We start from the raw sequence: 25,706 nt of genomic DNA, 5'->3' as shown, positions 1-25,706 counted from the left end.
TACACATGTGAAAACGGAGAGTAAAATACCCCAGACTAATAAATCCGCTAATTGTTACGTGTTCTCCGATTCAGCAATAAGAAGGTAAAATCTAACGGAAACTAATGAAGGGTAAATTTATCACATTTATATTAATTTTGGGTAAATTTATCGTAAGTGTATCAGTTTGAGTTTTTTTATACCAAAAAATTAATTTGGGATAATTTATCACAAAAATATTAGTTTGAAATTTTTCGTGACGTTGACTTCTTCTTTTTTTTAACTTACTTGGTGAGAATAGTGAGACTATAAATAGGTGAGAGTAGGATTGGCTAATCCACCTTGTGCTTTTTTTTTCTCCCTTTATATCCTTTAATTCTATTTTTCCCCTCAACTTTGTTTTGTTTTTCCTTCCTTTTAATTACAGCTAGATGAAATGTATTCGTATAAAATATATGTATGTTTATGAGCCACATATATTTTATCATGCCGTTATGTTTTGTATGTACACATACTAATGGAGCATATGCCGAGCACCAAAGACAACGGTATTTCTAGCTCTTGGACCATAATAAGATACATGTATAGATCTCTATTATATGTTTACGATAGAGATATTTCATCTAAGATTGGTAAAACCAACTTGTGAAGCATTTTAGTAATTTTATGAACCTGTTAAGACGAGTCAAGAGTAAAAAAATTTCACTGATCTCTAATCAATTGTATGAGTTAATATACATATTCGTATTTTTCGCATACATATTTCTTTTACGTAAAAGAATTATGACAATATTATCATTGTTTAATTCATATATGTTTGCCAACCACAACATCGCGTGGTCAGCATTAACCTTTGACTCGATGGTCATTTAGTCTCTAAACTTTTTTTGTTTCGGCATTTTGAAATTTGTTGCAATGTGATTCTTCGAATAAATGTGGGGTCACGATGTTTTTTTTTTTTTTTTTTGACATGGTCTGCAACTTATTTGGAATATCTTGGCCTCGTATGAAACGAATCGATTTTCTGTTATCTCAGGGCATTTTTTTTTTTTCTTCCTGCTCGGTTTTCTGTTACGTCAGGACATTGGGTTGCTGGAATGTAGCACTTTCTGCGGTCGGGTAATAGTCGCGAACGTGAACGGACAGGAGTATCGGATCAAAAACTCTGTGCTACAAAGAACCGACAGATTAAAAGAGAGACATCAATCAACTAGTTGCAAAAGCACAATCCCGCCAGTTTACTGTCTTAAAACTATCAGCCTAGTTCGCAGCGGAACCAGAAGTATATATCGTCTGATCATGACATCGCAGAGAGTAAAATCTCCAAACTGGCACACCCGTCAATTACGATTACCTCGAAGGCATTTGGTAAACATCCGGATAAAGAAAATTTCTCATTTTCAAAGCATCGTCTTTTTGGGTGCATTTGAGATTAACATAGTTCCTTATTAGGTATTGTTAACCAATGCCGAGAGACACTCCTTACAAAGGACCTTTTTATAATTTGTCATGTACAATGAAATTAATTGCATTTTTTTTTTATCTGTCGTTACAAGAAATGCGAATCTCTTAACCCAACCAAGTTCTACCAATGCAAGCATTTGCTAATTCTGATGGGCTCTACATTAGGATTTGGATTACATGCAAGGATTTGGAATCACGCTCTTTCATTCTAAAGGATGGTTGGAAAGTTTTGGACTGTTGGGTTCAAAGAGACTCCTTAGAAGACGGTCAATCAGCAGCATATATACTTTTTCAAACATCAGACGTTTTGTCCCTTGGATGTGTGCTGTCTCACTCAATAACAAGACTCTTCGACTCGTCATAGCATGTTTGCTTTGGTCGGGCTTGATTCGATTAGGTCATGAGTTTTCGGCTCTTGTAGCAACCCCGCATTGGGTGCCATGCACCGGGTGCGTCACCGATCCTTGTATTCTTTACAAATGCTGATGATATCCTACGATGCAAGCAAATCTGAGTTGTCGACAACTTGCACTTTCGGCTCTGCCATATGGATACTCAGGTGAAAAATGCCAATAGTTGCAACTTGTTCAACGAGTATCAACATGACTAACGAGTAATCTATATGAGCATCTGACTAGAGGCAGGGAAGCTTGCATAGACCTTAATGCATGAATACATCCAACCCATGAATTGGTGTCCTGAGGAAAGAACTCTCCGTGATTGTCTGTTTATGAACACATGCAGTACATATATTGCTGTCATGGCAATTTGCTAACTGTGCCAAGCACCGTGACTTCGGCTTCAATGACACACGAATCATCCTTTAGGCATTCCGAAACCATTTTCAGCGGCATGAAAGCCGACCAACCCCAGCTCCTGGCAGAGCTACTCAACCATACATTACCAGCTGCGAAGCAACAAAGACAAGGGCGAGAATGCAGAAAATTTCAGTTTGAAAACATAGAGAGATTTCAGCAGTTTCTAATTATATGACTGCATGAAAAAACCAAACTCATTATCGACTAACAGGTGCGATTTATTTAGCAGTGTACTGTGGCGAGACAGAAGCCCGTTGTGTGATTGAAATTGAGCATCAGTATGACTTTCTGTTTTCGCTTCTATTTACGATGGCCTTGAAGTGCGGCGCTCATCCCGCTCGTAAGAACAAACACATACCTTCCCCCTTACGGTATACAACATTGTTTTGGCCTTTTTAACCGGAAGGTGAATCTCGTGTTCACTTTCTGATCAGAAGCAAATTTGTCCACATCATCTAAACGGAGAAAGATCGAAAGGTTTTGGCCCTTGTTATTTATATCACCCTTGGTACAGCAACACCTTCCTGCGAAAAGATTGAAAATAGTGATGGTAGATAGGACCGCCAATAAATCAACAAAAACAAGAGTCATCACTGAAAGGAAGTTTGTAAATAGGAGCTACCATTTGTGGTCTCCAACGGTGAACACATCAGAGAAAGATTCATCCCCCAAGCTTGACAGCCCCGATATCTTCCATACATGAGCATAAGTTGCGCTCCCTTTCAGGGTCAAGCATTCGCCGACTCCCGAAATCTCGATGACGAAAACCCCCACTCCGAAGATGCAGGTGTCGTGCACAAGGAACCCGTTTGACGGGTTGATGAAAGTTTTCAATTGCATGTATCTCGGAAATCCCCACTCGGTTTTCAACGTTTGAAACCTCGTGACTCTCCCTTCATTTCACAAGTGAAGTTTGGTCGATTTTATGTTAGTGTTCAGAAGGCGACAATATCTCGCCCTTTTGCTCTCATTAAAGAGCTCTTACCCTGTTCGGTCAAATACCTATCGCAGATTTGATCATACAAACAGAACCTGACGGCTGCATGAATCTCCCCACCGAGTTGGAAAGGACTCGCCCCAGAAGCCGCCAGATATATGGAGATGTGCTCTTCTCCGTTTCGGCTCGTCTCCACTGGGATAGAGGATCAGTTTCCTGCAGAATCAAGATGCTCCCGATCACGGAATGTACATGAAAAGTTTCCAGTCGTGAATTGACCATAATTATTCTTAGGATCTTTGGAGTGCTTCGACTTCTGATTACTGATGCAACATTTACTCCCGCAACGAGGTCTTTATCTTAGAAAAGGTCACCTTGTTTTGGATGAATATACAGAAGGTCCAAACACCAGACTCTTAGCAGTAACGGAAATTAATGCCTGTAAAGTACTTATAAACCATCCTCTGAAAGAAAGGCCCGAAATTTGGGGCATAGCCATGGGATTCCATATGATGGACAATCTCTTCAAAATTTAGTCGACAGACGTTTTTGGCCGGCGATGTTAAACCACTGTAAATGGTTCTTTTATGCCTGCGAATGTGAGAGTGTGAGGTGGAGACTAGAGAGAACAGAAACGAAACCATTTATGTCCTCCTGCTTCAAACTCACCCGATTCGTACTTCTCTGTGTTGTTCTTGGCAAACAAAGAGAAGGACTTAATCTTGAGCACAAAATGCGCCTGCGCGACATCTCTAAGCTCCGTCATCACTGCATCAACAAAACCAGAAGGAACCAATCAACCCACGAGTTCTAACAGTTACTTCGATCCCGAGTGCGAATTATATCCGCAACTCCAAATTGGAAAAATCCTAGTATATTGACAGTCTTTCTACCACCAACAAGATAGACTGATGCAGCATATGAACTATGTTGGTACACTTGAGAGGACATAGAACCGTTGGCTTCTCTGTAAATTTTAAAGAAGTCATTTTCTAAAGTTTTGAGATTTTCAACTTGACCAAAGTTTGAGAGTCGATTGAATGATGGTTGTAGAGGGGATCAATAGAGATTATTAATCACATGATTCATTTCCAAGATACAGTTTGATGTGGTTCTGTTCTGTGACAATAGAGAGAAAGTTATCTCTGGTCAATGCAAACCCCCCCAAAATCACAACCAGTGGAAACAACAAAAACCCCAGAAAAGGAAAAGGAAACCAACTGAAGAAGATCGATCGAGATATCGTCAAGCCACAGAATTCCACAAGTTCATCTTATTTTCTGGGTTTTGGGAGAAACTCAGATAGAGAAATTGTACCATCATGTTTGTCGCAAACTTCAGCAGCAATTGAGTCCGATGCTTCTCTGTTTCTTTTTGACATTGTATGGTTATTCAAGTAGCTACAGCACAGATGATGCTTGATGGGTATGATGGTCTTTGCTGGTGTGAGAGAGATGGAAGAAAAAAGACTGCTTTTTTTTTTTCCCCCGTTTCCCAGGATTCAGTCGCTTCGCTCGGAGGAAATCATGATTGAGGAAGCGGAGAGATAGATAACTGAAACTTTGGTTTGGATCGATTCATATTCAAACCTCTCCTGTCTCTTGGCTCAGTCATCGCTCAAAGTCCCCCATCCCCATACTTTCCCACCATTGCACCGTAATCGTAATCCCAACTTTTCACAATCTTTGCACGAACTTCCTTAAATTTTGAAATTTCCTCGTAAACTTAGATTCTTGTTATATTCGCTGATTTTTTTTTTCTCTGCATAGCTATCATGAGTTATCAAAAAAATATTTTGTTAGGAAAAACTAGATAATTTTGCTAGGAAAACGAGGTAAGTTATCAAAATAAATATTTTGATATTAAGAATACTCATTAAATTGAAGTAAATTTGGCAGCGGATCACGAAGTCTTAGCGTTCTTCTCTATCTAATGAATGGCACAAGGCAATTTTAAAATTTAAGAAAAATTGTACAAAGATTGCAAAAAAGTTGGGATTACGATTATACGATGCAATGGTGGCGAAGTTTGGGAGATTTTGAGCGATTTTCAACTGAGCCAAGAGAAGGAAGAGGAGTTTGAATATGAATCGATTCAAACCAAAGTTTCAGTTCTCTATCTCTCTGCCTCCTCGATCATGATTTCCTCCGAACGAAGCGTCTGAAAAAAAAGAAGAAAAACAGTCTTTTTTTTTCTTTCATCTCACTCACGTCAGCAAACACCATCAGACCCATCAAGCATCATCTGTGCTGTAGCTACGTGAAGAAAAAGAGAAGCAACTGATCCAAATGCTGCTGATGGGGGGCGACGCACATTATGGTACCATTTCCCTCTTTGAGTTTCACCCTAAAGCAACTAATAAAAATGAACTTGTTGAGTTTTATGGCTTGACAATTTGTCTATTGATCTTCTTCAGTTGATTTCTTTTTCCCTTTCTGGGGTTATCGCTGTTTCGCTGTTTGTGATTTTCGGGGGGTTTGGACTGAGCAGAGATAACTACGGAGACGAGAGAGATATCGCCGGCGCATTATGTGTTCAAGATCGAGTCTTTCTCTCTATTATCAAAGAACGATATCAACATGTACGAGACAAACGAGTTCAAAGTTGGTGACCAGAAGTGGTATTCTCTTATCTCTCTCTGTCTCTGCAAGCACAAATTTTTTGTGCTACTCCATGCTCGGTGTCGTCCAGGTTGTATTGTTTCTTAACATTGACAGCGAAGATTATGGTTTATCTATTGTCATAAAAAAGGTTTGAGGGTGTCTTTTAGGTTGTGTTGTTGTTTCTGATTGAATCCACGGCTTAGGAGGCTCAGATGAATCTAGTGTATCCGGGTATCCAAGCAAAGATGTGGTCAAGGTGGGTTGTTTCATGCGATTATTGGTGACTACACAATCGCTAATTATGCATTGTGATGCGGTCCTTCATTGAAAGAAACAGAGGCTCCAATCGTGTTTGGTGAGGAGAGAAAGTTTGCGCGAAGGTCTCAAAATTGAAGATCTCTTAACGGGCAAATCCATTCGTTATTCAGCTAACTACGGAAACTCTTCATCGGTATATGTTTCTTGAACCTGGTGTTTTGTCATTGTGTAGGAGATTGATTCTCTATCCTAATGGAGACAAGAGCGAGAAGGGAGAACACGTGTCCCTATATCTGGCTCTTTCTGACGCCAATCCTATGAAAGTTGGCTGGGAGATAAATGCAACTGTTAGGTTCTTCGTGTTTGATCAAATTCGCAATGACTACTTGATAAAAGAAGGAACTTTTGTTCCCAACATCCTTTTAAAGAAAAAGTGATTTACACCTCTGGTTGCTTGGAGAACTCTCGCTTCATATGTTGCAGGGAAAAACAGGAGGTTTCATGCAATGAAGTCCAAATGGGGTATTCCAAGATTTATGCCACTCAAAACTTTCATCAATCCGTTGAATGGCTACCTTGTTGATGACACTTGTGTGTTCAGAGTGGAGGTTTTTGTTGCCAAAAGTTTAGGTCTGGGTGAATGCTTGACACTAAAAGCGAGTCCGAACTCTGTTTGTCACGAATGGAAGATATCAAACTTCTCTACTTTGGGGAATGAGTGCTACTCTGAAGTACTCACTGCGGGGAATCACAACTGGTACCTCTTATATTACCCATAGCCTTTTTTGTTTTCCTGTTTTGCTTTTGCATATTCCTTTGTCCTGATCTTTGCTTGGTTGCGTTTCTCCCTATGTTCAGGAAGTTAAATCTGTATCCAAGGGGTGTTGGGCGTATCTGGGACGAAAACCTTTCGATTTTCTTTGTTTAGCAGATTCAGCTGATGAGACAGTCAAAGCCACTTATGCCATTCGGTTAAAAGGGAAAGACGGCAAGATGCATCAGCGGACAGGTGGTTACTGCTGATCTAAAATGGATGGCGAGCACAAAATCTTTAGCTAAGCTTAATTATATCAAAATGAATGGAAAGATAACTGGAATGTCAGTATTTAATATGATTTATTTGGTTTGCCACCATCATTCTCATTAATGCAGCTAATACTTCTTTTGCAGGTTCTAATTGGTTCAATGGTCCAAATAAAGGACGGGGTTGGCCCTCCTTGCCGCTGAAAACCGTTCAAAATTACTTAGTTGGCGATGTGTGCGTCGTGGAGCCTGAAGTGAAAGTTCTTGGCACAGTGAGTAAACTGCCATGATTTGTTGCTGAGTACATGATCAATCACTAAATAATGTTTGTTCCAAGGTTGGAACATGTTTTTTTTCTTTTTTTCCTCTTGGGTTAGGACTTCCCTCGTTACAGAACTTCTGGGTCATTAGTGTATTTTGATAGTTTGTTCACCATAGGATCGTGATCTTCTTAAGGCAAGGTGGGCAATATAGCTGAAAACTCTTTGTCTGCCTTACCTCTCAAAGACTGCTATCGCTACAAAAGGATTTTTTTTTTTTCAGCGAACATGTCACGATTGATTACTCCTATGTTGCTCTCCTCTTTAGATTAAAAGCCCGAAAGTGGGCGTCACTTTTAGAATCAAAATGGCCGACAGAGTCTTCGTCACTTCATTTTGCGGATCTACAATTCGCAGGTAGAGCTTCTATACCATGGACAAGGAAAAAGCGCAGATGCTAAGTTTGTGAACAAGAATACTGTTCTCGACCTAAAGAGTCTTCACAGGTTCAACTTCACAGCCCATAATAGTACAATCAGATGTTTTAAACCGTTGTCAGGTGATGCTGGGGATGTTGTTTTCTAGATCCAAGCGCTCTAGTTGATGTCAAAGAGTTGCTGTTCATTTCATTGAAAACTTCCTTCTTTTCCTGCCTATGCATTAACCCCCGCTAGCCCACTGATTTTCCTTTAGACCGGAAGAATAAAATGAAAATTACGGTACCAATGTGGACTTTTTTTGGCTTTGCATCTTTAGGCACTGGATCTGTAGGGACACTCGTTAAACATCCAAATAACGAAAAAATTTCTCATTTTCTAAGCTTGATCTTCTCACGTTATGCACGATCAAGGCAAAGAGAAACAAAATGTTTCTTTGTGAGGTACGATTAGCAAATGTTACAGTTGCTAAGACCCTTTTTATAGCGCAAGTAATTGGAATTTCTCAACTCGACTAATCTTCACGAATGCACGCGTTTGCTAACTCTGACGGGCTGTAAAAACGAACCCAACCCCCCCCATTCAATATATCTTTGTTTGGCTGATTCAGGGAAAACTTGATCTTGGGCAGAAATTTAACGCAAGCTTCACCATTCGGTTGGGAGGCGAAGATGGAACTGTTTATGAGGAGTAGATGACTTCTGGTAATTCTCTCAACGAGAATCGGTGGACTAACTCAACACAACCTCTAGAAAAGCTGTCGTTTGGGTTGGAGGTTCCAAATCCGATTCCTTTTGAGGGTTGGCATTGTTAGGATGCATATGAGTTATGTTAGAGATGTCCCACATTAGAAAATTAGTAATGGTGCTAAGTGGTCAACGTTATCCTAGTTAGCCCACAACTCATTGGTTAAGCGTTTAAGTGAAGGTGGATCGAGCTCGATATATTAATGGATTCTGATTTGAGAACCCTTTTGACGATCTCACTAATGATGGTATTAGACTTTTGCTAATAAATTCTTGATTCTGTATGGTAAAACTTGCCGTTTTGTTACAATAGAGAGAAAGACTCGTCTCGAGCACATAATGCGTGGGCGAGATCTCTCTCGTCTCCGTAGTTATCTCTGCTCAATTCAAGAACAACGCCACCGCCCCCTACCCCCCCCCCACAGAAGATCGATAGAGATATCGTCAAGCCACTACCATCATGTTTGTCTCAAAACTTCAGCAGCAATTGAATCTGCTGCTTCTCTGTTTCTTTTTGACATTGTACGGTTATCCAAGTAGCTACAGCGCAGATGATGATGCTTGATAGGTCTGATTGTCTTTGCTGGTGTGAGAGAGGTGTAAGAAAAAAAGACTGATTTTTTATTTTTTATTTTTTATTTTTTTTCTCCACAAGGTTCAGACGCTTCGGTCTGAGGAAATCATCATTGCGGAGGCAGAGAGACATCTCTTCTTTGTCTGTGCTTAGTCGAAAATCGCTCAAAATCTCCCCAACTTTGCCACCACTGCATCGTAATCCGGATTTTTGGAAAAGGCAGAGATTATTTCCTCGATTTTAAAAAATCAGATGTGATCCAAGGAAATATCCTAAAAATCTTTAGAATATATCTAAATATCTCTCTAACACGGCATTTTCGGGAAAAGCAAAGCAATTTGGATCGCCGCACCCGTCTCTTCTCTTTCTTTTCCCGGACACGAAGAGACTGAATCCTGTATAGATTACATGCTTTATTATATGACTATCAAAGGAAAACAAATCAGATGTGCATGATCAAAAGAGATATTGAAAATCAGAAAAAAAAAAAATGTCCTAAAAATCTCTAGAATATAACTAAATATCTCAATGCAATGTCGCTGAAAAGCAAAGCAATTTGGATGGCGACGCCCTTCTCTTCTATTTCTTTTGCCAGAAACGAAGCGACCCTGGAAAAACAAGAAGAAGCCCCTTGCTGTATTTCTTCTTCCATTCAGTACGTAACACCGCTGACCAGAAACCATCAAGAATCTTCAGAAGTAGAAGTCCGAGAAACAGAAGAAGAAAGAAATATAAAGACAGGGAAATGGACGACGAAGCTTATTATGGTACGTAGCTTCGCATTTAGCTTTTCTACATCCGGAGACAATTTCTTTTCTTTTTTTTTATTCTATTCTCGGACATGAACCCGTCAGTTGGTTTCTCTCTCTTTGTTAATTGGGCTTGATTTAAACTGAGCAGGAATAACTACGGAGTACACAGATGTCTCACCTGCACATTATGTGTTCAAGATTAAGTCCTTCTCTCTGTTTTCAGACAACGGCATGGACATATATGAAACTAATGACTTTGAATCTGGAGGCCACAAATGGTGCTCTCTCTCTCTCTCTCAATGTGTGTGCATGAGATCTGTGGTTATTACTGCTTAAACGTTGTCTATTGTTGCAGGAGACTGATTCTCTATCCCAATGGAGACAAGAGCAGAAATGGAGAAGGTCATGTGTCTATATATCTGGCAGTTTCCGAGACCAGTCCTTTGAAGGTTGGCTCGGACGTGAATGCAATCGTTAGGTTCTTTGTGTTTGATCAAATTCGCGACGTATACTTGGTAAAACAAGGTAACCAATTCCACATATTAATTTCGAGCAAAATGCTAAATGCAACTTTGGTTGTAACTTTGTAAAAAATATACACTTATGATATTAAGGGAGCTCTACGAGGTTTCGCGCAATGAGGTCCAAGTGGGGAATTCCAAGATTTGTGCCTCTAGAAAATTTCAAGGATCAGTCGAACGGGTACCTTGTTGATGACACGTGTGTCTTCGGTGTGGAGGTTTTTGTCATCAAGAACTCAGGCATCGGTGAATGTCTAAGACTAAAAAAGGGTACATCCTCACATACACATGAATGGAAGATTCCAAATTTCTCAAGTTTGGTAGAAGAGTCATGCTATTCTAAAATATTCATTGCTGGAGATCAGGAATGGTAACTTAAATTTCTTGAATCTGTTAAATTTCTGTAGGAATGATATCTTTCATATCTGCTTGTAGATTTTTTTTTTTTTTCTGCTTTCCGGGATCTTTAATGGTTGTGGGACTATTCATCTATGCAGGAAGGTGCGTCTCTATCCAAGGGGTGACTGGAGAGAAAGGAACAAAAGCCTTTCGATATTTCTTGTTTTGGTGGATTCAAAGAAACTAGCTCCTCAAGTTAGCGCAAGGTACAGCTTTCGGTTGAGAGGCCAAGATGGTGCTGTCCATGAGGGCCCGAAAGGTATTATCATTGACAAATTAGGAATCATAAATTTAGTTTGCATTAATAAATGTGGCTAACAGTTCACTTTGCAGGTTCACGATGGTTCGGTCGTTCAAGCTCTTCATGGGGGTGGTCTTGTTTTATGCTGCTAGAACGCGTTCGAGATTTCCTAGTCAATGATGAATGCGTCGTCGAGGCTGAAGTCACCGTCCTAGGCACTTCTGGCAAACTGACATGACAAATACGATTCTGAGTCCATGATCGGACGATTTCTACCGCCGTTTCCTCCTCGTACTAGGCTGGTAGTTTTAAGGCAGTAAACTCATGGAATTGTTCTTTTGGAACTAGTTGATTGCCGTCACTCTTTTGATACGTTAGTTCTTTGCAGCACAGAAAGTTTTTGATTATCACTGTCTTGCCAAGTTCATAAAATTGGTAATCTCCTTCATTAATTAGAATTACCTATTTGAGATGGATTAATTATCGTAAACATATAGATCTACATTTTTATATTATTATGGATCCAAGAGCTAACAGGATCACCACCTTTGGTACTCGGCCCACTAGGAACACATGTACACATACATGTACATATTTATCATGGCTCATAAACATACAAACATTTTATCAGATCAAATGTATCTGTATTTAAAAGAAAGGAAAAACAAAACAAAATTTAGGAATAAAAGTGAATTAAAGGATAGGGAGACAAAAAAAAAAAGCACGAAGTAGATTGGGTTATCCAATCCCACTTGCACCTATTTAGAGTGTCTCACTACTCTGCCCCTAGGAAGTTGGAAAAAAAAAAAATTCTTTTCATCCTTTTGTTCTCTCTCTTTTTTGGACATACCTCCCTAATTAGGTTATTGCAATTTGTCTCGTTCTCAAGTCAAGTGTATCCATCTCATTATGATCATGGTTACCGTTGTTGTTATAAAGTTTTGACTAATTGTCATGTTTTCTGACATTGCAAGTTTATGAACTGCGAATGATGTTGCACATAATGAAATCGCTTTGAATTTTTAAACATCTGCAGCATTCTTTACGGAGATTGTCTAACTACTTTTTCGGGATTCAGATATATCGAGATGACTACCTCGGAAATTCTTTTCACAAGATATTCAATTTTTTTGAGATTGTAACATACTTCACAGAATGGTTCCAAAAAAAAAAAACATACTTTTTCAAAAAAACATACTTCACATAACAGAAAAACGTTAAAGTCGCACAACTTGAGAAGGCTTTTTTAGAAAATGACGCCTCTTTAGCGACAAGAATCAACTTAAATATTTGTTTGGGATAATCGCTCAAAATCATCTTTAAATTCACAATAGATCCGTTAAAAGTATAGATTATATCTCTTTAACTTTGATACATTTGCATTATATTTTTTTATTTTTTATTTTTTCCCGACTTCTCTCTCTCTCTCTGCTAGGGTTTCCTTCCTTTGCCCCTCCACTTGGAAAAATAACCGCTACTCTCCCTTTGAGGGACCTCCCTTCCCACTTTACTTTCTTGCTTTCCTCTTCCCTCTTTGAAGTTTTCATTTTATTTGCGTGAATAAATTTCTCCAGTTGATTTTGAGTGAGCGTGGAGATTAGTTAGGCCATCCGTCTAGCGACGGATGCTGAGGAGGATATTTGTGACGTGGCTCCATAACTTTTCTAAAATTAGGGCCGCTCATTTCTCCCGATTTAGATTTAGGTCAAGTTTTGGGGATTTTACTCTCCTACGCTAAATATAAATATTGTTCTGGGAGGTCCCTATAGGTATTATTTATGTGTTCTTTCAACATATTGATGTTGGTGTCTCTGCACGACAATGATGATGAGGACGTCGAACCTAGACTCACACCCGCAAGTAGTTGCGAAAAGAATGGGAGATCTTAGCACGTGCTTATCACTGAATCTAGTGATAGGCCGCCGACGTTTTACGATAGATTTGTCCTTGAGGGATGAGAGTGTATTTCTAACGGCAGATTGTGTTTTGTTTTCTGTTTTCCAGCTTCTGTTTTGTTCAAGAGTTGTTTGGAATTTGCTAGACTTGAAAGATGTAACTCTTAAACTATTATTATGATATAAGTGACATCTTTCTCTCGACCAAAAAAAAGGGTTAGAAAATGGTGAATAGGCATTGTCAATGGAGTTAAAATATTCGATGAAGATTATTATGATAAGAAAAGCGAGGCAATTCATCACTGGGGATAAAAATTAACTACTCCTAAAAGAATTAAAGTTTAAAGGAAAATAAGAACTTGAAATGTTTTTATTTTCTTAAATAAAAGCCTAAAGTGAACTTTATTTCAAATAATACCTTAAGTGGCCATATCAAATAAAGGTCTGAAGTGATTATGACAATTTCAAATAAGGGCTTCTTTCGTTGGCCGGCTAAATACTCTAATCAGTCCAAGGCATTTTTGTCTAAAGACAATTTTAATTTTAAATTTTTATTTTTTCCCCCATTTTTTTCTTTTCTTTGCTGCGATCGACGTGAGCTTGGCTACCCCAGCAACCTTGGTTGGACGCTAGGAGCCAGAACCTCGCCGGCCGCGTCTGGGTTAGGCAACCCTTGCTGGCTACTTCTCGAGGAAATGCTTGAGATTCAGTTTTTTCACTTGGTTATGTATGTGATGCGTGCTCCAATTACACACTAGGATTGGAGTTCTCTCAGTTGTGGAGAGCGATTTGCTCGTGACCGCGAAGATAGTAAAGTATCGTGAAATGTTGGCATTTCGCCCGTTGGCCGTTGCTGTCGGTTTCCGCACGATGACGATGTTCGCAGTGTTAGAAAATTGGAGTTTCACCGTCTGGATTCATCCTGTTGTCCATGTTCACAGCTTTGTTAGCGCTCTATTCACCCGTCTAGCAACTGTCCTTGATGACAATGAACCCTTTTGCTACTTCGTGGCTTATCCCGCGTGCTTTGGGGAATGAAATATATCTCATTGGTCATTGCCGATCTGTCGAAGGTCTCCAGAAAGTTAATCATACTGATTTTCTTTCTCGAAATAGTAATGATTTGAAATAATGTCTTATAAAATTATCGTTTCTATCGCTTATAAAAATGAAATCGAGTAAGAATATATTTCATTTTCACTAATGACGAAAATTTTCGCTGATTGAATTGTTTGAACAAAATAAACAACCCCTTTAGGGCCCGCTCATCGCATGATTCAAAATTACGACATCGGGAGTAACACTTCGTCCATGCTAGCAAAACAGAGCCGGCATTTATGCCAACTCAATCTTATTTAATATAATCAATTTAGTACTAAATATTTTGACAATTTATCAATATAGTCTACCCTATCAATTTTGAACGAAGATAGCTAACGTGAATGCCGCCCATCTTAAGTGGTGATGCCAATGCTCGTGTGAAGAATCCCGCGACCATATCTCGCCGGACGACAAGGCCCGAAACCCGTATTGGCTGTGGTTATGCCATGAAAGCCACATAAGCAATGATTAAGACACGAGAATCACCTCAGCTGTGTACATGTTCATACATCGGAATCTTCGTCGTGCGTGGGTCGACCACGAGCCTAAACAAATAACGTAGTTCCACAATGCCCACATACAAACATCACTAAATTGATTCTTGTGGTACGATGGCTAATTTGGGCCCGTGACGTTGTTATAGTGATTTTAGTCTTTACGCATCATCGCTGGAGTCAGCAATTTCTATGGAAAAATGAGCACACGAGGGTTTTACTGAACGGTGGAGGAATTGAGAGATCCATACGCGCTCGCTCGTTCACTGGCATGTTGGCCGCCTCTTGATGGGAAAGACCTCCTTTACGACCCCTACTTCTAGATTTTTTGTTTTGAAACATGTTAGGGCCCGTTCATTGCAGTTTTGTTGTTTCTTTCTATACAGGATCCTTCCTCTAAAATTTTCAGAAGGCGTGGGACATTTTTGCTCGTTCAGGTCGTGTCTTACACTCCACGGGCGACGTCTGCAATTCCTCGGCGGTAACCAAACTCAACTCCTCTCCGTCCCGTCTGTCCTCGTTGCAGTCTCGCTCGCGCGTAAAAGTCCCCGAAAGACACCCCGCGCCGCCACTTGTCCGGCTAAAAGTGGACGAGGGCCCCACGCGTCGGGGGAAACGGAAAAGAGGCACGTGCGAGTCATGCGTCCGGCGCCCCCCCTCCCTTCAATTTTTAGAATATATGGTTACGGTTGAGAGGCGAAGATGGAACTGTTTATGAGGAGTAGATGACTACTGGTAATTCTCTCAACTAGAATCGGTGGACTAACTCAGTACAACCTCCAGAAAAACTGTTGTTTGGGTTGGAGATTCCCAATCCGATTTTGAGGGTTGGCATCGTTAGGACTCATATTAGAGACATCCCGCATCGAAAAATTAGCATGATGCTAAGCAGTCAATGTTATCCCAGCTAGCACATTACTAATTGGTTTAAGCTTTTGAGTGAAAGTGGATCGAACTAAATATGTTAATAGGTTCTAATTTGGGCTCCATTTTGACGATATCATTGATGAAGGTATCAGACTTTTGCTAATAAATTCTACTTCCTATGAACTAGAATGCTATTAATGCTCTTTCAATACCCGAATCATGATTTTTTTTTCTATTTTTTGCCCACAAAGTGGTTCATGCGGTCTTGTCGAATCATGGAATCCGAATTTTGTTTCTACTAAGTGCTTATACACGATTGTTCGCATTGAGCTACTCCTATGGTGCGTCCTAATGGTTGAACGAAGCTAGAAAAATCGAAACATAACAACCAAAACATCAAATAGATATCGAAAGTCAAGTAAAAGAGTTTTAAGTAAGGAATATGAATCTGATACAAGTCAGGCAAAAGATATTCCATGGCCTTATTAGAAGCCCTTAGACATAATGCCCATAAGCTAAAATCGGAACCTTAGGTCACTTTGATGTGATAAAAGGAAAAGAGCGGTAAAATAATTCGATACGAGTCGAACAATAATAGACATGGCCGTATTATCGAGCATCGCGACTTGGTCCCCATCAGCTAATCCTCTTAATCGTAATCCTAAATATAAATGCCAAAAGCACTTATTAATCTTTTAATTCTTATCAAAAGAATATCCTATCTATTTCATCTAGATAAAAATTATCCAAAATTAAAATTGCCCTAAATATCATGAAATTCAGTATCCTAAACTCTATGAACATCAATTAGTGAAGCTTTAAATCCTAAGACATAACTGAGGGCTGCATTTTTCCTATCCTTTATTTTTTTGTCATTATCTTTTTTTTTCCTGTATTTATCGTCGTCATCGTCATTATTATTTCATTTCTTATTTTGGTATTTCTATTTATTTGTCTAAATTTCTTCTTTCATCTTCGGTCCTCCTATCCCAGAATTCACGAGCCTTCTCAGCTCTCTAACCTCTCTCATGCTTTTCTTCACTGAAAATGCCTCCATGAAAGCATTGAACAGCATCTGAGCAAAATCTAATCAAAGCTGCAATCTATTTGGACAATTCAAGGCCAGCCATCACTTTCGATATCTTCAACCCGTCGACATTCAGACAGCATGTGCGCTCTGCTTTCCATGGATTTTTCCGGTGACCGTGAACATTACTCAATGACAGAGATTCGAGCTTTACATCGATCTATATAGAGGTAACGAAGTGAATCAGGATCGAAGACTAAATGTAAGCGTTAGATTAGATGAAACCGAGGCAGGCATAGCATTTGGAGGTTCCGGCCATAGTCTAAACCACTGAGACCAGAGATAGAAATGGATGAAATCAACATGTACTATTGTCATGAGGAAAGAACTGACGGTGGTTGTCCGTTTATGAACACATGCAGACCATACATTGTTGTCATGGCAATTTGCTAACTGTGCCGAGCACGGCGACTTCGACCTCAATGACACACCAGTCCTCCGTCAGGCATTCGTGAACCGTTTTCAGCGGCATGAAAGATCCCCAACCGCAGTAGTAGGTGGAGCTACTCAACCATGCAGTACCAGCTGCAAAGTAGCAAAGACAAGGGCAAGAGTGCAGAAAATTACAGTCTAGAAACGTTGAGATATTCCGGCATTTTCTAATTATGCAGACTACGTGAACAAACCGAATTTGCTACTTATTAACGGGTGCGATTTATTTGGCAGTTGTAGTGCGGCAAGAGAGAAGCCGAGATTGAAATTGTGTATCGCTCTGGACTTCCTGTTTTTGCTACTATTTACAGTGACCTTGAAGTGCAGCGCTCATCCCACTCACGAGAACAAACACTTACCCTTCTGATGGTGTACAACGTCGTCTCGGCCTTTTAACCGAAAGGTGAAACTCGTGTTCTCTTTCTGACCAGTAGCCCATTTGCCCACATCCTTTAAAATGAGAAAGATCGAAAGGCTTTGACCCCTGTAACGCAAGTTACCCCTCGGGTATAGGAACACCTTACTGGGGAAGAAAATGAAAATAGTAGCAACAGATAGGAAAAATTATGTATCCGCAAAGGCAATAGCAATCGTTTTGAAAGGAAGTTTGTAAATAGAAGCTACCATTCGTGGTCTCCAAGAGTGAATACATCAGAGACCAGATATTCATCCCCCAACTTTGACAGCCCCGATATCTTCCATTCATGAGTATACGATGTGCTCTCCTTTAGCGTCAAACGTTCGCCAACTCCCGAACTCTTGATGACGAAGACCTCCACACCGAAGACACAGGTGTCGTCCACGAGGTACCCATTGGACGGGTCGGCGAAAATTTTAAGCGGCATGAATCTCGGGACCCCACATTCGGCTTTCAACGCGTGCAATCTTGCGGCTCTTACTTCAATTCACAAGCGAAGATTCAGCGATTCACTATTAGTGTTCAGAAGGTGACAATTTATTGCCTTTTGCTGTTACTTCAGTGCTTTTTACCTTGTTCGGTTAGATATCTATCGCAGAGTTGATCATACAAAGAGAACCTGGCGGCCACGTGAATCTCCCCGCCAAGTTGGAAAGGACTCGTCCCGGAAACTGCCAGATATACGGAGATGTGGTCTTCTCCGTTTCGGCTCTTGTCTCCATTGGGATAAAGGATCAGTTTCCTGCAGAATCAAGAAGTGCCGTACAGCTCCTGATTGCTGAATCAACATTTATTTCACAGCAATTTCTTCATCATAAAGAAGATTACCTTATTCTGTATGAATTTACAAAACTACAAAAGGGTTCAAACATCATATCTTTAGCAGTAACAGAAATATGCCTGGAAAGCATTTAAACCATCTTCTGGAAGAAAGGCCTAAATTTGGAGCACGTTGAAAATTAATTAACCGGCTATGTCGAACCGCTATATTTATGTAGTTCTTTTAATACCTCTGAATGTGAGAGTGTAAGGTGGAGCTAAAGAGAAGAGAAACGAACCATTTACAGCCTCCTGCTTCGAACTCGCTCGATTCATACTTCTCCATGTTGTTCTTGGCGAACAAAGAGAAGGACTTAAAGTGGAGCACATAATGCGCCGGTGCGACATCTCTAATCTCCTTCGTCGTTACTGTGTCGTCCAAAACCAGATGAAACCAAGTTACTGTGTCGTCCAAAACCAGATGAAACCAATCAACCGAACTGAGTTCTAATAGTTACTTCAATCCCGAGCGCACATTATATCCAAGACTCTCCCAACTTATTCATGTAGTAATTGAAAAATTCTTTATAGTGGAGGAAGATCGCATGAATATAAAGAACATGTTAAGCTGATACTGGAAGAAGACCACATGAATATAAAGAATATATAAAACCCATACTTAAACGATGTGGGACAACAAGGCATGTGGAATTTGACTAATGGGGAGTGAACATGCCCACTAACACCGACTACGATACCATGTTAAAAAGTCTAATCCAAAAACTTAAGCTGACAGGTGGAGGAAGACCGCATGAATATAAAGAGCATATAAACCCTTTCTTAAGCGACGTGATACAACAACTTCAACATTATTTACCACAAAATAAGATAGAAACTCATGCAACACATGAACTATATGGGGTTATATTTAAGGCGATGTACCACAGTCGGCTTCCCTGTGTTTCTCAGAAGATGTCATTTTCAAAGTCGGAGATGTTCAACTCAATTTGGAGTTTCGAGGGTCGATCGAATTGTGATTCTGGAGGTATTCATTGGAGATTATTTATAACGACAGCTTTCGTTTGTTCTTCGTTTTCAAGATGCAGTTTGCTTCATTCTCTTGGTTTCCACAGGTTGCTTTATCCTGAAACTGTACGATTCTGGGAATTGAGGAGCGCGAGGGGAAGAACGGCCTGACTCTATCCAAATTCTTTGCCTGATCCATCTTTATCAATTCACTAGATTCTTGGATTCTTGCCTGGCAAGAGAAACATAGAAAGACGGAAAGTTGGGTTTCATCTTGTGACTTCATATTTGATAAAAAAAAGTTAACTATATATGAGTAAAGTTCGATGTAATTACTCAGGGAAATTCTATGGCCCAGAATACAAAAACACGGCCGCTGTCCCGTTCAATCTTAGCTATTAGATTAAGATAGAATAAATTTCGACCGGACGAGTAATTTTAGAAAAGATGGGAGCTCATGCACGTTTAAGGAAAATCATCAATTAGAAGATTGTCAATTTCACTATCGATCGATGTATTAGGATGATCATAATGACAGGGCCCCTAAATTTAATCACGAGCCAAGGAGAAAACAAAATTTAAGCTGCTTGCTATGCTTTTTACTCTCAATTCCTATGACCATACTATTAAAATTGCCCTCCTTATTTTACATGGCAATTTTCTTCCACCGAAGTTTTTCCTTGGTCCAACCTAAAAAGCAATAAACCCATTTCTTCGTACCGTGATCTGCAAGAGTGGACCCACATTTATTGAAAATAACAAACAAACAAAAAAGAGAGAGATACTTTTCTTTAAGCCCAAAATAAAGAAGAAGAAAAAATAAACTACGAAATTCAAGATCGAAAATCCAAATCAAAATTCTTGCTACTTCACAAACAGAAGAAACCTTTCGCTTCACCCACTTCCATCACCAATCCGAGTTCGCTTGAAAAACCGAAACTCTGAGGTTCAATCCTACCATAAAAGCTTCATCATGCATCCACATTTCTGCTCATCTCATATTCGTCTTTGCGCCACGTGTCTTGCCATATGACAATCATAGACGCAAAGCAAAATGTCATATGACTTTAACTATAGATTTATTGGATGGCTCACGCTTTGCATAAGCATATACTCGTAAACATAACTCTACATGTAAAATATGGTTTTGACAAAGTCAAAAAAAAAAAAAAAAAGGAAAGGGTTGAAAAGTCAAAGAAGAAAAGGGGCTCATATTATAAAAGAAAAGAGGGGCAGCAACGGAGAGAGAGAAAACACTCGGCAGAGAAGAAGAAGAAAAAGAAGAAGAAGAAGAAAGAGATGGCGTACGAGAATCGGATGCCCTTCAAGACGATTCAACTTCGATTCACAAGGTTCGGTAAGTGCTTACGCTCCTCGTTCGTATAATCGGAATGGTTTTCGTTTTTAGGGCTCAAATTCGGATTTATGGGAAAGTTGAGCGGCGAAGTCAGATTTTGGAGTCGTTAAGTTGAGATTCTTTAGGGTAACGATAGTTTAGGTTGTTGTGGTGCTGTGGGACTTTACAGAACTCGATTTGGACTTGTGGTTTGTCCGAAACAAAAATTGGAAGTTTGACACGTGCAGTGAACAGTGCGCGACCAGAACATGTTGCGCCCGTTCTTGCCGATTTTTGGATAGATTCTGGACGAGCTGTGTTGGGGGTTTTGTTGTACATTAAAAGAGCTTTCTTTGGACTATAAGTTCGTTTAAATCGAAGCTCGGAGGAGGGAGTTATGGTTCGTTTAAGTTTAACGCGCAAGCTGCATGTAGCGGACAACATGCGTGTTCCTCATGAGCGAGCGTTTTGTTGGTGCGTAGGTGTCGTCTTAGTGACAAATAGACATTTTTCAGTCAATTCATGCTGTAGAGTAGCTTGTTATTCAGTTTTTGATAATGGTTTTCATTATATCTGATAGGAACACGAGTGTGTCGGCTCGAGTAACAATCCTAAGTTAGTTTTTGGCTTTTCCAGGTGAGTGGTGCTATCTCTTCTTTGAATTAGTAAATGCATATTTTGAAAAATAAAAAGTATGAGATGTATTATGTGAAAAGTGTGATTTCGCTAAAAGGGAAAAGTGATGTTTATAGCATATTTAATGCATAACTTCGGATCGGGCATTTGCTACCCCATTTGCTATTTGAAATGGTTTAAAAAGTCCGTATGACAGCCATTACGAAAGGTTATTTGTACTAATTTGTGAATAGTTTTATAAATGTGTTATGAAAGGTATGATGAAAGTCATTTTCATTATATACTTGTTTATATACATGTGAATTAAGTTGCAAACTAGCTTGTGGAATGAGTTTCGAAAATGATTTGGGAAGTACTTTACAAAAGTATTTCTAGCGGTGAGTTTTTGCGAAAAGGCTATCGGTGTTAGTTGAGAGACCAACTTGTGATATTGATTCTGAATTGTTTTGTGAATTGTAAAAATACTACTATGAGTTGTGTTGATGCTCAATATCGCTATGAGCCCATTGAGGGACTTGTGGGTATGCGCATACTAATGTTAGGATATCCTTGTGGGCCGAGCCACCGGCATTATAGGTGGAGACCTTGCCAAGGGGGGAATCTTGGTCGCCTTGTCACGAGGCGTTATACGTGACCATAATTAGATATTTGAGCATGAGTTTGGTCAATAGAATGGACTATTGACATGTGATTTGAGATTAGTCGATGGAATGGACCATCGTCATTGATTATGTATGAGATTAATCAATGGAATAGACCATTGATATTTGATTTGAAGTTTGTTGATTTAAATGAAGATTTTTGATATTTATAAAGTTATTGTAGAAAGATATAACTCACTTTTGGTTTTGTATATATATGAACTGTGATAGCTAAAAGTAACATGTATTTAAAGACTTTGTTATTCACGTGACCGCGTACTTTAGTGTGTATTATGACCGATGAAAGTAAATAATTTATATTTGTAGTTGTGCTCATATTATCAAGCGAGTTTGGGATTATTGAGTTCGGTTATGATTTTGTAAATATGCATAGTGGGTGCTCGATCCGCTTAGAAGAGGTACGCACTACTCACTGAGCTGTGGTTGCTCATCCCTTTCTTTTCCAATCTTTCAGGTTGCCAATAGAGCCAGAGCATTATCAATGGTGATTTTTGGAAGTTCGATTTTGGGTGGCTTAAGGCTGCGTCCTTTGGATGGGAGGACAGCTGTGTCATTCCTTTTTTTTGCTAGGAATTTGGGGTGTTACACTACATATGTTTTTACGGAAATCAAATTCAAGATCAACAAATGTAGATGAACTGTATTCGTTTCATTAAATGTTCTACGGACTCATATTGCAATATGGAACTGCGAAAATGTTGTGATTCTTTCTTCTTTTTAGCATAATTCAAGGGCATTGACGGCTTAAATTCTTGTCGAACCTCATGAATTTTCAATCCTCCAAGAATTCCCTTGACTTTTCATATGTCTCCGTCGATCAACGGTGTCAAAACAAATGGAGGAGTCTCCCATTTATAGAGAGGAAGAGATCCTCATAGTTGAACCTACTTGGCTAGTTTATGATTTGTCCTCTATGATTTTGGATTAAATAAACGTCCAATCTAGTTCAAACTAAGTGGATTTTGGACAAAATTATGTGCATTTTCAATTTTTAGCTAAACAAATTTGCTTCAAATGATATATGCTACATTTAAAATAAGAAGATCTTCAAAAGAAAAGGAAAATAATCAAAACTAAGGCTCTATTTATTTCGCAAAAAATAACTTTCCGGAAAACATTTTTCAAAACACATTTTCCGGAAGTGGGGAAAATATTTTCCTGTTTTTGAGAAGAGGAAAACTTTTGCATCATATTTCCTTCCTCCCCTCTTTGACATTTTCTTTCTTTTTAATTATTTCTTTACTTTCCTTTCATTTTTATTTGTTTTTTCAAAATTCAAAAAAAAAATTCCTTGTTCTTCATCGGCCGCCTTGATCAAGGCCAAGCTAGAAATTTTTGGCTATTGCCATGGCCGGCGACCGGTAGAAAATTGGAATAGAAAAAAAATAAAAACATAAAAAAGAAAAAAAGAAAAGAGAAAAAAGGGAAAAGGGTAAGATAAATAATTAAAACATTAAAAATTTTCATTTTTTATTTTAACAAAAGAAAAGAAGAAACAACAAAACAAAAAATTATTGAAAGGAGTACACGAAGAAAAATTAAATCCAATTTTCCAGACGGAACAACTTAAATATTTTTTTTTTTTTTTTTCATATTTTAGCCAGACACAAGAAAATATGGTCATTTTACAAAAAAGTATTTTCCATAGACAACTCATTTTTCGTGAAACAAACGGAAATGAGACGTGAAGATGCTTGTCCCAACTAAGTAGCAATATTTTTCATTTTAATGTAATGTTTAAATCTAGTCAAAATTAAGTGAAATTTATTCAAATAATAATAAAAGTTATACTTCTAATTGCTTTGACTTATTTTTTAATTGAATCGATAAATAATGCATCCGATTACTCGTAATGAACAAAAGTTATTCTTCAAATTTATTTTTACTCATGTAATAAGATATATTTTTAATCTTTAATTTATTTTTTATTTAAGGTATAGACTACATGTTTAAAGATTCTTTATCTATATCTGTTCTTTTTCTACAAATTTAAAATCAAGGAGATTAGTCTAAAAAGATAATTGTTGGAGAAGGACAATATAATTTTGTTTTGAAAATATTTTACCTTATATATTTCATTGGCGGAATACGAAAGTACTTTCTTTCATTTCTAGATTTAAGTTTGATAAGTGATAGAAGTTTGGATCTAGGCATGTCCCTAAACTAAAATTCGAGAGTATTCTCTGGAATAATATGAAGAAAAAATATTTTCTCTCAATTGGAAAAGCGGGGTGCGCAGACGCCGGCATGTTAAAATAAGTGTTGCATCTGTATATCAAATGGATAGGTGACAGATGTCCCTATCAGAGCTTCAATTACTGCTTTGCCGACCTGTACTTCACACGTTAAAATACTTTCTTTCATTTCTAGATTTAAGTTTGATGAGTGATAGAAGTTTGAAGTTGAAAATGCTAGGCTAATGCTGATTGGTCGAATATGAGCCATGCGAAGCCATTATGACATATATTTGCCACATGCCAATCACGAAGGTACAGTTAAATTCCACGCGGCGAGTACATGAGCGAGCATTCTGACGGGTCCGGTTTTAACATAGATATGACGAGAATTGCCTATTAGCACGAAACTGTCTTCTTCGTTTAGCTAGTGGGAAAACAGCAGTAGAAATCTTCTGATCATTGGCCTCAGCATCGTATTTGTCACGTTGTATTTGTCATGTTAGTTTAACAGTAGCGCCTAGGACTTTGACTTCATGATTGATAATCTTCAAGAGTGAATCCAGTACGATTTGCTAGCCATTATGATAATATAACATCCCAATTATATCATCTCGAATATATCTCATAATAATCTGATCGTTGCATGTAAAATACTCTCTCGGATCTTGAGCTGCGAACAAAGTCTGAGCTCCACCACTCAACGTCTAGGCTCTCTAAACAGCATTTGAGCTTTCTTTGCCAAATTCAATCCTGTGTAACTATTTTTTAACATTAGAATATATATATATATATATATATATATATATATATATATATTAAAACAATTTGCAAAATAGTATTTTATTGAATTAACTCAGATATTAGAGAATTTGGATTATTCTGTGTACTTCAAAATCTATTAGGGTTTTTCTCAACACAAAGTACATAATGGAATGGCTACTGACCAAAGAACTTTGTGCTTAAACAAAAAAGGAAAATTTTCAAAAAAGTGTCCAAAGTGCCTTCTTTTTTTTTTTAAATAAGGGTATGAAGTTAACATTATTTCAAATAAGGGCCTATAGTGCCCTCATTGTCATAAATAAGGGCATGAAGTGAATATTGTTTCAAATAAAGGCCTAAAGTGACATTTTCAGTCTCAAAAAAGGACTTAGTTCATCGGTAATAGGGGAATTTTAGTCATTTAGTATTTTTTATTTTTTATTTATTTTTTCCTTTTTAATTTTCCAATATATAAATAAAGACATATAGGAGGAAGGAGGCTGCCCTACGCACTGTGGCCGCCGCCCCCACCACCGGTGAAGAGGCGGCCATGGCCGGCGGGGTCTCTAACGCCTGCTGCGAGCCGAGGAAACAATCGAGGGCGAGGGTGGTGACCCTCACCTAGATCTAGCAGAGGGTCACGGCCCTCTCCCGGCTTTGGCAAGGTCCTGCTGCCCCTCGTCGAGGAGCCAGCAACCCCTCTCACTTGTATATATTTTATTTTTTTAGTTTTTAATATAATTTAACTAAAAATTAGGTTAAAGTTATGTTTAGACGAACCCTTGATCGGCCATAATATTTGGCCAACTGGCGAGGTCAGACCCTTATTTAAAATAGGCACGATCACTTAGGACCCTTATTTGAGACAAAGAAAGCAATTCGAGTTCTTATTTGAAATAAGAAGTATCGACCGCAATGGGCGGTGGTGGTCAATGGTTTGTAGTGGGGGACGGCGACAGCCGGCGATTGTTAGTGGTGGGTGGCTGCGAGCGATGGTCGGTAGCTAGGGGCAGCAAGCGGTGGTCGTGGTCGTGGTCGTGGTCGT

At 38.9% G+C, this 25,706-nt stretch overlaps 2 protein-coding genes across 2 annotated transcripts; one reads left to right on the top strand and one right to left on the bottom strand.

The window, feature by feature from the left end:
- The first annotated feature begins 6,565 nt into the window (after positions 1 to 6,565).
- LOC115756272 lies at positions 6,566 to 11,250 on the top strand. The gene is made up of 9 exons (XM_030695975.2): positions 6,566 to 6,790; positions 6,918 to 7,068; positions 7,230 to 7,354; positions 7,760 to 7,901; positions 10,000 to 10,129; positions 10,207 to 10,376; positions 10,466 to 10,742; positions 10,870 to 11,030; positions 11,105 to 11,250. The coding sequence occupies exons 1-9, from the start codon at positions 6,566 to 6,568 to the stop codon at positions 11,248 to 11,250; spliced, it is 1,527 nt and encodes a 508-aa protein (XP_030551835.2).
- A 6,258-nt stretch (positions 11,251 to 17,508) lies between these two features.
- On the bottom strand, positions 17,509 to 19,051 carry LOC125316062 (ubiquitin C-terminal hydrolase 12-like). The gene is made up of 4 exons (XM_048283063.1): positions 19,008 to 19,051; positions 18,365 to 18,494; positions 17,879 to 18,048; positions 17,509 to 17,786 (listed from the first exon to the last, which is right to left on the bottom strand). The coding sequence occupies exons 1-4, from the start codon at positions 19,042 to 19,044 to the stop codon at positions 17,509 to 17,511; spliced, it is 615 nt and encodes a 204-aa protein (XP_048139020.1). The 5' UTR covers positions 19,045 to 19,051.
- Positions 19,052 to 25,706: the final 6,655 nt, after the last annotated feature.

The sequence above is a fragment of the Rhodamnia argentea genome, chromosome 7 (genome assembly GCF_020921035.1).
Source record: "Rhodamnia argentea isolate NSW1041297 chromosome 7, ASM2092103v1, whole genome shotgun sequence".
Classification (NCBI taxonomy): domain Eukaryota; kingdom Viridiplantae; phylum Streptophyta; class Magnoliopsida; order Myrtales; family Myrtaceae; genus Rhodamnia; species Rhodamnia argentea.
This window is presented reverse-complemented; position numbering and strand designations above follow the sequence as displayed.

What these genes read in the sequence shown, in the direction of transcription:
- LOC115756272 (XM_030695975.2), top strand. Translation starts at nt 6,566, where the DNA reads ATGAAGTCCAAATGGGGTATTCCAAGATTTATGCCACTCAAAACTTTC. An exon ending in GGAATGAGTGCTACTCTGAA is followed by an intron (nt 6,791 to 6,917) that starts GTACTCACTGCG and finishes CCCTATGTTCAG; the next exon opens with GAAGTTAAATCTGTATCCAA. An exon ending in ATTGCTGGAGATCAGGAATG is followed by an intron (nt 10,743 to 10,869) that starts GTAACTTAAATT and finishes TCATCTATGCAG; the next exon opens with GAAGGTGCGTCTCTATCCAA.
- LOC125316062 (XM_048283063.1), bottom strand. Translation starts at nt 19,044, where the DNA reads ATGACATCTTCTGAGAAACACAGGGAAGCCGACTGTG. An exon ending in ACACAGGGAAGCCGACTGTG is followed by an intron (nt 18,495 to 19,007) that starts GTACATCGCCTT and finishes TGGACGACACAG; the next exon opens with TAACGACGAAGGAGATTAGA. An exon ending in TAGATATCTAACCGAACAAG is followed by an intron (nt 17,787 to 17,878) that starts GTAAAAAGCACT and finishes TGTGAATTGAAG; the next exon opens with TAAGAGCCGCAAGATTGCAC.